Here is a 14421-nt window from a genome sequence, read left to right as displayed (position 1 = left end):
TGGGGCCCCTTCCAAGGGCACCTCCATTTTCTAAGTTTATTTAGGCTCCAAACACCTTGGAATCAGCCTTTTTTCCCTACTTCCTTCACTCTCCGTAGCACATAGGTCACAAGTTCCATTGTGTGTGTGTGTGTGTGTGTGTGTGTGTGTGTGTGTGTGTGTGTGTACATAAGTGCATACACCCATCACTTCCTCTCCATTGCTTATGCCAAATCCAGGGCCCCATCACCTGGATTATTAATACCAACTTGAACCTGACCTTCCTCACTGCAGGCTCTTTCTTCTCCAAGCCATCCCTCTGTCACATGGTGGGGGGACCTCCTTAAACAGAATTTTCTTCTTGTCATCCTTGTGCCTACTGATCTTCACTAGTTCCTTGTTCTCCTCCTCCATCAAGTAAAAACTTCTTGCCTAACTTTCAAAGCCCTTTAACAAGGCTTCACTCCACCTTGAGAGGTAGAGTAGCAGTTTAATTTTGCTGGGTATAGATTCCTGCCCCACCACTTACTAGCTATATAACTCACAATTTAGTGGTAAGGATTAAATCAGGATTTCTCAACCTTGCTACTAGTGACATTTTGAACTAGATAATTCTTTATTGGAGGGACTTCCCTGGTGGTGCAGTGGTTAAGAATTCACCTGCCGGGGCTTCCCTGGTGGCACAGTGGTTGAGAGTCCACCTGACGATGCAGGGGACACGGGTTCGTGCCCCGGTCCGGGAAGATCCCACATGCCATGGAGCGGCTGGGCCCGTGAACCATGGCCGCTGAGCCTGCACGTCCGGAGCCTGTGCTCCGCAGCGGGAGAGGCCACGGCAGTGAGAGGCCCGCGTACCACACACACACAAAAAAAGAATCCACCTGCCAGTGCAGGGGACACGGGTTCAAGCCCCGGTCCGGGAAGATCCCACATGCCACGGAGCAACTAAGCCCGTGCGCCACAACTACTGCGCCTGCGCTCTAGAGCCCGCGAGCCACAACTACTGAGCCTGCACGCCACAACTACTGAAGCCCGCACGCCTAGAGCCCATGCTCCGCAACAAGAGAAGCCACCTCAATGAGAAAGCCGCGCGCCGCAACAAAGAGTAGCCCCCATCACTGCAACTAGAGAAAACCTGCGCACAGCAACGAAGGCCCAACGCAGCCAATAAATAAAGTACATAAATTTACATATAAAAAATTCTTTGTTGGAGGGGGAGAGTCTGTCCTGTGCATTGTAGGATGCTTAGTAGCACCCCTGTCCTTTACCCACTAGATGCCAGTAGCACCCCTTTAGTTATGATGGCCCAAAATGTTTCCAGGCCCTGTTAAATGTCCCTTGGGGGCAAACTTGCCCCCACTTGAGAATCGCTGGATTAAATAATGTAATTATGTAAAAGTGCTAAAAATAATAACTGGTACACAGCAAGTACTCAATAAATGTTATTATCATCAATTCTATTCTTCGTACTCAAACTTAGTTGTTCCTCGTCTCCAGTGTATGACAACAACAACGTCTCAGGGTAGCCATGAGATTGAATGTGATTCATGTAAGAGCAAAGCACTTAGCGCAGGGCTGGGTACATGGCAGCCATCATCAGCATCCCCGTAATTCTGCACACAAGTTGAAGATACAATAGATGCTTAGTAAAAATGTGTTAGTGATTGCTGGAAGTAAATCCTATTGGAGTTTTTCCTTTTTCTTTTTATTCTTGCTGGGAAATTGTCTGCTCTGCTATTACCCATGCACATTTATCAGTGTTCTCTATTCTCTCCTGCATCGTGAATTTAAAAATAGAAAACTCTTAGAACAGCTTAATCTTATTTTTTTGTACTGCTTATAAAAGGAAAGAAGAGCTCCTAATGTGGGGCTGGTAGGGAGATACAAAGCACATAATTTGATGCAGATCAAAAGGATTTCTTGTGTTTTCAACTAATAAAAATCTTCTATCAGTAGGAGTCTCAGGGTCACAAAATCAGAGATATACAGTTCTCTCCTTAAAGCCTGACCCCTGTCCCTCTGGATAAGGTATGTGGTCATTTGTTCCATGAAAAATGATGCCTGTGGAACTCTAAGCATCAATAATAATGATGATGACATTTTTGGAGCTCTTGCTTTGAGCCAGCCAGTGTTTCAAGGGTTTTACTAGATGATCTCATTAGATCCTCAAAACAGCAGCCATGTTCTGGTTTAGGTAAGTGAGTGCAATATGTTGCTCAAGGTCCCACAGTTAAGAAGTTAAGCCACACATGGACCTGAGTGGTCTAGCTCCAGAGACCACACTGAGGAAGTGGGATGCTGTTGGTCCCCAGGCGTAGGCACAGGACAGGTGCTGCATCAAGTGACATCACATGACAGTGCCTGAAGTTACCTCTTGCCAAAATAAGAAGAGTCTTTGGACTTTCTGGGTATAAGCTGGAGAAACAGACGACTCCCTAATTCTGCTACTTAGAGAACGTGGAAGAATAAGTACCTTGTGTTTTTCCAGAAACTCTGGCGTGAGTGTCCACGGAGCATCTCTGATGACTTCATCCACATAGCGACAGTGTCTCAGCGCTTCGTATCTCTCTGCTTCATTCATCACGGTGAAACCTTTGAATTTGTGGGTGAGGTCATCACTGCAAACTGAAACAGGCAAATGCGTTAAATGCTGTTAGCTGGCCCAGGCCCTGCTCACAGCCATCCCAATACAGACATGGCTCCTTCAGCAAGACAAAGAACTCAGCCTTGCTAGGTGTGTGACATAATCAAACTCAGGGGGGTTTTTTTGTTTGTTTTTTTTTTTTTTTACCGGAACGAAGGATCAGGAAAGTGAAGCAAGCTGAAATCCCCTGGCAATTGAGAATTTCATTTTAGTGTTAATTACAACTGCATTCTCCACTGTGACTTTTATTAAAATTATTCTCCACGCTACCTAATGTGACTTTCACATCTTCTTATTTCCCTATCTCACCCTTCAGGGAACGTTACTATCCAGAAATAAAATGACCAAATGAACAGACAGAGAAGGCAGAACGAGGACCAAGAGGCCTGAGTTACAGAACGTAAGAACAGTCAGTTCCAATTCCTTTAACACATCACTGTACTTAGTAACCCAAGTGTGATTCACGTGCACGCACGTGCGCACACACACACACGCACACACACACGCACTTCTGTTCCCTGGAATGAGGTCCAGTCACTACACATTGGGCCACACGATCAAGAGGAGAAGGTCACGAAATAGAAGATCTGATCTAGCAGAGTTCATCCTTCCCACATGCCATCTTCTCTAGGTCTCGAGTTCCTGAATCCTCAAATGGGGATGGAACTATCCTCCACTATCAGCCTTAGAAAGGATTTTTTGAGGATTTATATAGAAGTGCTTTGAAATAAAGTGAGCAATAAATATTATTCATTATCATATCCAGAATATATTTTTGTTGGCAAAAGCAGCTTTTCTACATGTCAGGAAGAGACGTCATTGTGGCTACAGTCCCTGTTTACCAATATCCCCGTCAGGGTCTTACTGCAGTCAGTCAGACTACCCTGACCACTCCTGAAGATGAGGTTTTTTTCCTTTAAGGTATTATGTACATACAGTAACCTTACAAATGTTAAGTGTACAGGATACGTTTTAAAAACAAAAATACAGGGCTTCCCTGGTGGCACAGTGGTTAAGAATCTGCCTGCCAATGCAGGGGACACGGGTTCGAGCCCTGGTCCAGGAAGATCCCACAGAGCAACTAAGCCCGTGTGCCACAACTACTGAGCCCGCACTCTAGAGCCTGCGAGCCACAACTACTGAGCCCACGCGCTGCATCTACTGAAGCCCACGCACCTAGAGCCCGTGCTCCGCAACGAGAAGCCACCGCACTAAGAAGCCTGCGCACCACAATGAAGAGTAGCCCTCGCTCGCCACAACTAGAGAAAGCCCCGCACACAGCAACGAAGACCCAACACAGCCAAAAATAATAAATAAAATAAATTTATAAAAAAACAAAAACACAGTCATCTTGATGGAACCAAATCATGACCCACATCCAGAAACAAACCTGGCCAGAGAGTAAGTACAACCAACGGTTACACCCAGCATCCTCGGAAACCCTCCGACTGCAGCCCTCACACCCTCTGCAACCAAACCGTCAGCAAAACTGCTGGCTCCTTCACAGCGCACCGGAAGCCACATTCCTCTCGCCACCTTCACTGCTCCCTTCCCAGCCCATTCACCGTCTCTACCCTGGATTACTACAGTGGCCCCCTAACTGGTCACTGGATTCCAGCCTCCCCACAACCCCCAGCAGCCTGTTCTCATTGGCCAGAATGATCCCATTAAAACCTGTCAGATGACATCATCCCCAGGATCCGAACCCTTCCCATCTCCCTCAGAGTAAAAGCCAAACTCCTCCAGAAGCCTACAGGCCCCTACAAGATCCACATCTCCCTCAGCCCATTCCTTGCCTCTCTGACTGCATCTCCTATTGTGTCCCAGCCCCCGGCCTCCTTATTTCCTGAAACCACCAGGAATACTCCTACTGAGATCAGGGCTTTGCACTTCCTGTTCCGCAAACCTGGACCAGTTGTGCTCCAAGTATCCATCGTGCTCACTCCCTCTCCTCCCTCAAGGCTTCCCCAACCACCCTATTCTAAATTGGGATCCGCCCCCACCACTGGCAGGCCCCACCCCTCCTAACCTCTTGCTATGGTGCTCATCATCATATAACTGTCTTATTCGTTTGTTGTTGGTGTTTCTCTATTAAAATATAGCTCCCTGAGGACAGGGGCTTTTGTCTGTTTTATTTTCTGATGGCCCATAGTAGGCTCTTAACAACTACTTGTTGAATGAATTAACAATGCTTGATACACACAGACGCTCAATAAAGGTTTACTAGGATTTAAGATAAAAGGTATATATTTACCTGCAGGTACATTTCAACATACATGCAAATAAAAGACTACTGTGTCTCTCCATACACGTGTATGTCTATATATCTCCTATACATACTTCCTGTGATGATGTATAGACATGTGTAGAATGCAATACAACACAGAAAACATTGTAGTGTCTTACATTACCAAAACACCATCCACCACACGGCAGGCTCAAAAACCTTGGTAAGTATTAGAACCACCTAAGGAGCTTGTTAAAGATGCCCAGGCTCCACTCAAGGTTTTGATTCAATGGGTGCTATGGTCTAAATGTGTCCCCCCAAAATGCATATGTTGAAATCTTAACTCCCAAAGATGATGACATTAGGAGGTGGGCCTTTGGGAGATACTTAGGTCATAAGGGTGGAACCCTCATAAATGGGATTAGTGCCTTTAGAAGGAGGCCCCAGAGAGCTCCCTAGCCCCTCTCACCATGTAAGAAAACAGTGAAAAGGTGCCAGCTATGAATCAGTAAGCTGGCCCTCACCAGAAGACCATGTTAGCACTCTGATCTTAGACTTCTCAGCCTCCAGAATGATGAGAAATAGACTTCTGTTGCTTTGAGCTACCCAGTCTGTGGTATCTTGTTGTAGCAGCCCGAACAGACTAAGACAGTAGGTCTGGAGCGGGGTCCAGGCAGCTCGATTTTTGACAAGCTTCAGGGATGATTCTGAGGCATACAACATTTGAAAGCCCCTAAAGCATATTATGAACATCTTGAGTAAAGAGCCCAGCCTGTGTGTGAATCACCCATCATGCCCAGCTCGGTGGGTGGGTGGTGGTTAGTAGGGCCATAATGACCATGTTATGTACTGATTCACTGAATGCATTGGTTTTGACTTCATAAATAAGAATTATTTATGGGCCAACCTATACAATTAAAAAATTGATCTATGGCTTTTGAAATGTTCTTAAAAGACTTGACGTTTTTAAAAGACTAAAGGATTTTATTAAAATAGTACCTCAAGAATTGTATTAAGCAAAAAATGGATTTCAGATCCATCAATTTTCTATTTTAAACAACAGAAAACTAGGCCGAACCATATCCTCCCCCCACTTTTGAACCTGCACCTGAGCAATTTGGTGTAACTTCGAGATGACGGAGATAATGGCCTCTTGACAGAGCAGAAAGAAAACAACCAACCTGTTTATGCCGACATGGGGTCCTATCTTCATCTCCCAGGAGTGACCTCAAGAAGCAGCTGAACATGCTGACCAGTTATTGTCTAAACAGTAATTGCGCCCAAAGCAGCACTGTTGTTCCCCAGTCTTGGCAAATGCACCCTAACCAGATGGAGAACTCTGAGCCATGGTGTTCCGTGGATGAATTCACTGAGCTGTCTGGGAGCTCCCGCTGTAGCTAACCTATGCTGGCAGCTCACTGTGCTCAAGATGAATTATTACTAATACCCCGTGGGAGAGAAAATATAACATAGGGGATGAATTTTGAGCCCAGCAGACTTGGTTCGAATCCCAGCTCTGCTACTTATTACCAGGAAAGTTACTCAAACTCTTTAAGCCTCAGTTGTCTGTCTTTAGCACATGGCGAAGTTTGGAGAATTAAACTTGATCATCTGTGTGAGCAGAGAGTCATGCTCAGAAACGTCTGCTACTTATTAATAGTACTCGTGACCTAAGACCATTTGTGGAGATATTTATTCATTTGTGTTTTGGGCTCTGTCTTTTCCCTGTCCCCACTTCATGCGCATGCCCGGCTTCTCGGTACAAACTCGCCCGCAGAAGCTGTGAAGTTCAAGCTGCTGGTAGACAACCTGTCTTTCTGGCTGCCGTTTTCCCAACTTGGGGGAATTCCGTAAGGAAGAAGACAGACAGAAGATTCCTCCACAGGAGGAAGAGGTCAAAGGTCGGGGGGAGGGTCCCACCAGCAGGGCCTCAGGAGGGGTGAGGACACTGGGGTTCACCTGGGCACAGACCGCCGGGGCCTCACCTTCCACAGAAACAGTGGATTTGCTCCTTCCTAGCAATTCTGTGGGCTCAGTTGACGAGGGCAGTGCAAAAACGGTGCTGGGCTGGGGACTGCAAGCCCCTCTCCTGTTTCTGTGAACATTTTAGAATCTTGTTTGACTCTAAAGAAACTAAATATGGTAGAGTGAGGAATAATGCAAATTTTTACTGAACAACTTTGCCTCTACCTTCTCCCAACTATTATCAAAGGATGCAAGGATCTTGAGGGATAAGGCCCACGAATTCAAAGCAAAAGGAGCACTGGAAAGAAATACTGAATGGTAAAGGGGGAGGCGAAGGGACCCCAACAAGGACCGAGACTGAATCTCCCACCAGTCAGGCAAAATGGAGTCTTAGAGGAATATTTAATTTCAATTAAGACACAATAGAGCATAAGCCCACATTTACAGAGTACTATTCATGTCTACTATAGTGGGAATAGTATTTCTATGGCTGTTATCTTTTTATTCCCCTCCTGTGAGGCAGAAGTGAGTATGTGGTGACTCATACCCTTAAAAAAAAATTTCCAGGAAAAAATCTCTGATCTATTCAATAAATTTCAATTTCTTGTCTTGTTTTTAAATGACATGAGCTTTTAAAATAAAATGGAGAAAAAAGAGGCATTACAACTGGATAGTTTCAATTCACTAAAATAATGCCCACAGAAGTTTGCATAAAAAATTTTCAAATTATTACTGACTACATGCTTAAAAATTAAAAATGCAGGTATTATAATCATAGTGCAAAAATCATGGTAGTTTGTGGTAGCCGTTACTGCCTAAGGTTGGGAAGTAGACTCTAGTACCTCCAGTTATCACAAGTTCTGGTCTTTGAATCCATTATTTCTGCCAAATACTAAGTATTTCAACTGTACCTGTCTGTGCACTTGCCCCGGCCAGAGTGATTTCATGAGCAAAGCCCTTGCTCCACCCGAGGAAATTCCTACAACAAACCTACCTGCAGATGTAAGGGGGCCCACAATTAATATAGCAGGTTCTTTCAACTCACTATAACCATTTTATTTGCTAACTATATACATAATATTAAGAGCTAGCCTTTCAACCGACAACACAGAATACCTATTTTAAAGGACTCTCTAAATTTCCTCCCTATAGAATTTTCTGCCATTAAGCTGTTTTGTCAAACTCAAGAAAGATAGTCTAAGGTACTCTTCAAACTAGGGTACACATACCCTTGGGGATACGTAAAGGCTTTTCAAGAGGTATCCAAGCACTGGTAGTTTTAAAGGAATTGATTTCCAGATCCTCAGCTTCCAAGGGTACCCCTTCCTAAAATTAATGGGTCGGAGAAAGCCTCTGTGTCCAAAACCAACCTTACTCTACTTCACAAAAGAAAGCATCATGCAAACCTTACTACCTGCATTGCTAGGGGCAGGGAATTAAATCCTGAGGTCAAACCAAATGGAAACCTCGTTTAATGACTATTCAAAGAACTATGAACCTATAAAAGCTTCCTGTCTTTCTCCTTCTTGCATACCTTTCTGTTACAGGTGAAGTTGAAAGTTAGAAACTAAATATGGTAGAGTGAGGAATAATGCAAATTTTTACTGAACAACTTTGCCTCTACCTTCTCCCAACTATTATCAAAGGATGCAAGGATCTTGAGGGATAAGGCCCACGAATTCAAAGCAAAAGGAGCACTGGAAAGAAATACTGAATGGTAAAAATTGCTTTTTCATGTAGTTAAGGGTAAGCATTTTTCCAGCTCTTCTCAATGCTTATACTGAATCCTAAAAATGCCTTTTCCCTTGTAGTTAAGGCATAGCATTTTTTCCGCTACTCACTTCAAAATCACTTCAATAAATCAAAGCTGTATAGGCTGGTACTGCTGCTTCTTAGAAATACAACTGGAATATTTTTCTGGAATTGTCAAATGTTTCAAAGTACATTGGAATAAACACATGGATAAAATATTTACAAGCTTTTTTCTCAGGCTTCATATATATTATTTAAAAAGGAAGTTAAATATCTATTGTATCAACTCACATCATATTTATTCCATTTACAGATAATCTTTCTCCCATTTCATCTTCTAAATGTTTATTATTTCCTACCTCCTCATAACAGAGAATAAAAGATCTATGCCAAATTACTTTTTGGTAGTATATGCCCTTTTCTATCCTCAAGTACATAGGAAAAGTATCTAATAAAGGGTTAGATATAACCTAACTTAAACTAACCTTTTAATAGATACCCAGGGTATCTAACAAAGATAAGTTATTTCTGATTTTTACATTGGATTTTATTTAATTATTCCCCAAAGCCAAACACCAGAGTTTGACACACACATATACCAATATTTAGACAAGGAATAACATGTCTTTAAAAATCATACTCCTTTTCTTATAAATATCATATAATTTTATGTATAAATTATACTGTATTACTATAAATTAAGGATATTGATTTATTTTTGTAACGTTTTATCTTCTTTGTAACTTGTTATATTAGATCTACATCATTTTAATCTTGACTGATTCTTTTTCTTTTTTTTTGACTGATCTTTTTTATACAATGGATTCTATAATTCATTTCTCAATGGTTTTTATAAAGCTTCTTGAAATAATTAATACATTTGAACTGAAAAGACTTTGTCTTAGTTTCTAGGGTTTTCGTGGGTTTGACAATGAGGACTGGTTTTGCCAATTAAGTTAGATGGTATTTTCTGCAAATTTGCTAAAACTGCAGCCCCAAGGTGTGTGTATGTGTATGTGTGTGTTTTTAAGTTTCTAAGCAAATGATAAATGCATTTTATCAAAAATTATTGGATTGGCAATGGTGTAATGAAATTACCAATATTTCTATTTCCTCAACCCTTTCTGAGTATATCTGGTTGAATAGGTTGCTTTTAAGTAACAGTGTAAGGGTTATAATTAAGAGTCATTTGATAAGTCTTGGTAAAGCCTTTGTGTTATACTGCCTAGAAAGGGAAAAAGCAAATTATTCTAATAGCTTGGAAGCAAATCTTTTTCCAGGTCACATCATTTCTAATCCACTGCCTAACAACAAATTTGAAAGAGGATCTTAACAAATTATCACTTGATAGACCATTAAAATTATTTTGATGACAATGATAAATTATTTTTGTGATATTTGACAAATAACTTATGAGTTCAAAGACTGAGTGGTATCTCTGTAACAAACTTCTTCCATTTCCATCTAAATATTTCTGTGAACAAAATATTTTAGCACTTACATCTGTAACAAAGAAAAAGAGGAATAAAAGCAATGTTAAACACTGTCTCATTCTAGCAGTAATATATTCATCCACAAAAATATCCATCTACAATTTCTTCTCAATCATTCAAAAGAAGCCAGAGGGTTAAAAAAAACAAAACAAAAACAGGAATTCCCTGGCTGTCCACTGGTTAGATGTCCGCACTACCACTGCTGGGGGCACAGTTTCAATCCCTGGCTGGGGAAGTAGGATCCCACGTGCCACGTGGCCAAAAAAAACGCAGAAAACAAAAATACACCTTACCTATAGAGGAGCGAGCATAAAAATTACATTGGACACCCTCACAGAAACAAGGCAAACAAGCAGTGAATGAAGTGGGGAAAAGCAACAAATAACAACATACAAGGGAACTCCCATAAGGTTATCAGCTGATTTCTCAGCAGAAACTCTGCAGGCCAGAAGGGAGCAGCACAATATATTTAAAGTGATGAAAGGGAAGAACTTACAACCGAGAATACTCTACCCAGCAAGGCTCTCATTCAGATTCGATGGAGAAATCAAAAGCTTTACAGACAAGCAAAACCTAAGAGAATTCAACATCACCAGATCAGCTTTGCAAGAAATGCTAAAGGAATTTCTCTAAGACGAAAAGGCCACAACTAGAAACAAGAAAATTACAAATGGAAAAGCTCACTGGTAAAGGCAAACATACAGTAAAGGTAGGAAATCATTTATGAACAAATATAATATCAAAACCAGCAATCGTGAGAAGAGGAGAGCACAAATGCAGGATATTGGAAATGTATTTGACATTAAAAGACCAGCAACTTAAAACGATCTTGTTGGGCTTCCCTGGTGGTGCAGTGGTTAAGAATCTGCCTGCCAATCCAGGGGACACGGGTTCAAGCCCTGGTCCGGGAAGATCCCACATGCCATGGAGCAACTAAGCCCGTGCACCACAACTACTGAGCCTGCACTCTAGAGCACGCGTGCCACAGCTACTGAAGCCTGCACACCTAGAACCCATGCTCTGCAACGAGAAGCCACCACAATGAGAAGCCCGCGCACCGCAACGAAGAGTAGCCCCTGCTCGCCATAACTAGAGAAAGCCTGTGCACAGCAACAAAGACCCAATGCAGCCAAAAATAAATAAATAAATTTTTAAACAACAACAACAATCTTGTTTATGTAGAGACTGCTACTGTATCAAAACCTCATGGTAACTGCAAACTGAAAATCTACAATAGATACACACACAAAGAAGAAAAAGGAATCCAAACACAACACTAAAGTTAGTCATCAAATCACAAGAGGAGGGAACAAAACAGGAAGGGAAGAAAAAAGACCTACAAAAACAAATCCAAAACAGTTAACAAAATGGTAATAAGAACATACATAATAATAATTATCTTAAACATAAACAGATTAAATGCTCTAACCAAAAGACATAGATGGCTAAATGGATACAAAAAACAAGACCTATATATATGCTGTATACAAGAGATCCACTTCAGATCTAGGGACACATACAGACTGAAACTGAGAGGATGCAAAAAGGTATTCCATGCAAATGGAAATCAGAAGAAAGCTGGAGTAGCAATACTCATCTCAGACAAAATAGACTTTAAAGACTGTACCAAGAGACAAAAAAAGACACTACATAATCATCAAGGGATCAATCCAAGAAGAAGACTTAACAATCGTAAATATATATGCACCCAACATAGGAGCACCTCAATATATAAGGCAAATACTAACAGCCATAAAAGAAGAAATCGACAGTAACACAATAATAGCGGGGGACGTTAACACCCCACTTTTATCAATGGACAGATCATCCAGGGAGAAAATCAATAAGGAAACGCAGGCCTTAAATGACACATCAGACCAGATAGACTTCATTGCTATTTATAGAGCATTCTATCCAAAAGCAACAGAATACACATTCTTCTCAAGTGCACACGGAACATTCTCCAGGATTGATCACATGTTGGGCCACAAGGCAAACCTTGGCAAAATTAAGAATATTGAAATCATATCAAGCATCTTTTCTGACCACAATGCAATGAGATAAGAAATCAACTACAAGAAAAAAAACTGTAAAAAATACAAACACATGGAGGCTAAAAAATACACTACTAAATAACCAAGAGAACACTGAAGAAATCAAAGAGGAAATCAAAGAATACCTAGAAACAAATGACAATGAAAACACAACGATCCAAAACCTATGGGATGCAGCAAAAGCAGTTCTAAGAGGGAAGTTTCTAGCAATACAATCTTATCTCAGGAAACAAGAAAAATCACAAATAAACAACCTAACCTTACACCTAAAGCAACTAGAGAAAGAACAAACAAAACCCAAAGTTAGCAGAAACAATGAAACCATAAATATCAGAGCATAAATAAATGAAATAGAAATGAAGAAAACAATAGAAAAGATTGATGAAACTAAAAGATGGCTCTTTGAAAAGATAAACAAAATTTATAAACCTGTAGCCAGACTCATCAAGAAAAAAGGAGAGGGCTCAAATCAATAAAATTAGAAGTGAAAAAGGAGAAGTTACAACGGACACCAAAGAAATACAAAGGATCACAAGAGACTACTACAAGCTACTATACATTAATAAAATGGACAACCTGGAAGAAATGGACAAATTCTTAGAAAGGTACAATCTCCCAAGACTGAACCAGGAAGAAACAGAAAATATAAACAGACCAATCACAAGTACTAAATTTAAACTGTGATTAAAAAACTCCCAACAAACAAAAGTCCAGGACCAGATGACTTCACAGGTGAATTCTATCAAACATTTAGAGGCACGTTAACACCTATCCTTCTAAAACTATTCCAAAAAATAGCAGAGGAAGGAATACTCCCAAACTCATTCTATGAGGCCACCATCAGCCTGATACCAAAACCAGACAAAGATACCACAAAAAAAATTATAGGCCAATATCACTGATGAACACAGATGCAAAAATCCTCAACAAAATACTAGCAATCCAAATCCAACAATACATTAAAATGATCATACACCATGATCAAGTGGGATTTATCCCAGGGATGCAAGGATTTTTCAATATCTGCAAATCAATCAATGTGATACACCACATCAACAAATTGAAGAATAAAAACCATATAATCATCTCAATAGATGCAGAAAGAGCTTTTGACTAAATTCAACACCAATTTATGATAAAAACTCTCCAGAAAGTGGGCGTACAGGGAACATACCTCAACATAATTAAGGTCATATATGACAAACCTACAACTAACATCATACTCAACAGTGAAAAACTGAAAGCATTTCCTTTAAGATCAGGAACAAGACAAGGATGTACACTCTCACCAGTTTTATTCAACAGTTTTGAAAGTCCTAGCCACGGCAATCAGAGAAGAAAAAGAAATACAAGGAATGCAAATTGGAAAAGAAGAAGTAAAAATGTCACTGTTTGCAGATGACATGATACTATACGTAGAAGATCCTAAAGATGCTACCAGAAAACTACTAGAGCTCATCAATGAATTCAGTAAAGTTGCAGGATACAAAATTATAACACAGAAATCTGTTCATTTCTACACACTGACAACAAAAGATCAGATGTTCTTGGATTAGAAGAATCAATATTGTCAAAATGACTATACTACCCAAGGCAATCTACAGATTCAATGCAATCCCTATCAAATTACCAATGGCAGGACTTCCGTGGTGGTCCAGTGGTTAAGACTGCATGCTCTCAATGCAGGGGGCCCGGGTTCGATCCCTGGTCAGGGAATTAGATCCCGCATGCTTCAACTAGGATCCCATATGCTGCAACTAAAAGATCCTGCATGCCGCAACTTAAAAAGATCCAACATGACACAAAGAAGATGCCACATGCTGCAACTAAGACCCAGCACAGCCAAATTAATACATATATTTTTTTAAATAAAGTCATCCAGTAGCCTTTAAAAAAATCATCAATGGCATTTTTCACAGAAATAGAACAAAAAAATCTTAAAATTTGTACAGAGACACAAAAGACTCTGAATAGCCAAAGCAATCTTGAGAAAGAAAATGGAGCTGGAGGAATCAGGCTCCCTGACTTGAGACTATACTACAAAGCTACAGTCACCAAAACAGTATGGTACTAGCACTAAAACAGAAATATAGATCGATGGAACAGGATAGAAAGCCCAGAAATAAAGCCACGCACCTATGGTCAATTAATCTACAACAAAGAAGGCAAGACTATACTATGAAGGAAAGACAGTCTCTTCAATAAATGGCCCTGGGAAAACTGGACAGCTGCATGTAAAAGAATGAAATTAGGACACTCCCTACACCATACACAGAAATAAACTTAACATGGATTAAACACCTAAAT

General features: G+C 40.8%; 1 protein-coding gene across 5 annotated transcripts in view; it reads right to left on the bottom strand.

Moving 5' to 3' along the window:
• The window catches only part of PCYT1B (phosphate cytidylyltransferase 1B, choline), a 142848-nt gene that overhangs the window by 53668 nt on the left and 74759 nt on the right, over positions 1 to 14421 (bottom strand). For all 5 annotated transcript variants that reach the window (XM_073799159.1, XM_073799157.1, XM_073799160.1 and 2 more), the window contains exon 4: positions 2453 to 2604. In XM_073799159.1, coding sequence (XP_073655260.1) covers positions 2453 to 2604 — 152 coding nt within the window. The remainder of the gene's footprint in view (positions 1 to 2452; positions 2605 to 14421) is intronic.

Source organism: Tursiops truncatus, chromosome X (genome assembly GCF_011762595.2).
Source record: "Tursiops truncatus isolate mTurTru1 chromosome X, mTurTru1.mat.Y, whole genome shotgun sequence".
In the NCBI taxonomy this organism is placed as follows: Eukaryota; Metazoa; Chordata; class Mammalia; order Artiodactyla; family Delphinidae; genus Tursiops; species Tursiops truncatus.
The sequence above is the reverse complement of the archived record's forward strand: the minus strand, read 5'-3'. Positions and strand labels throughout refer to the sequence as shown.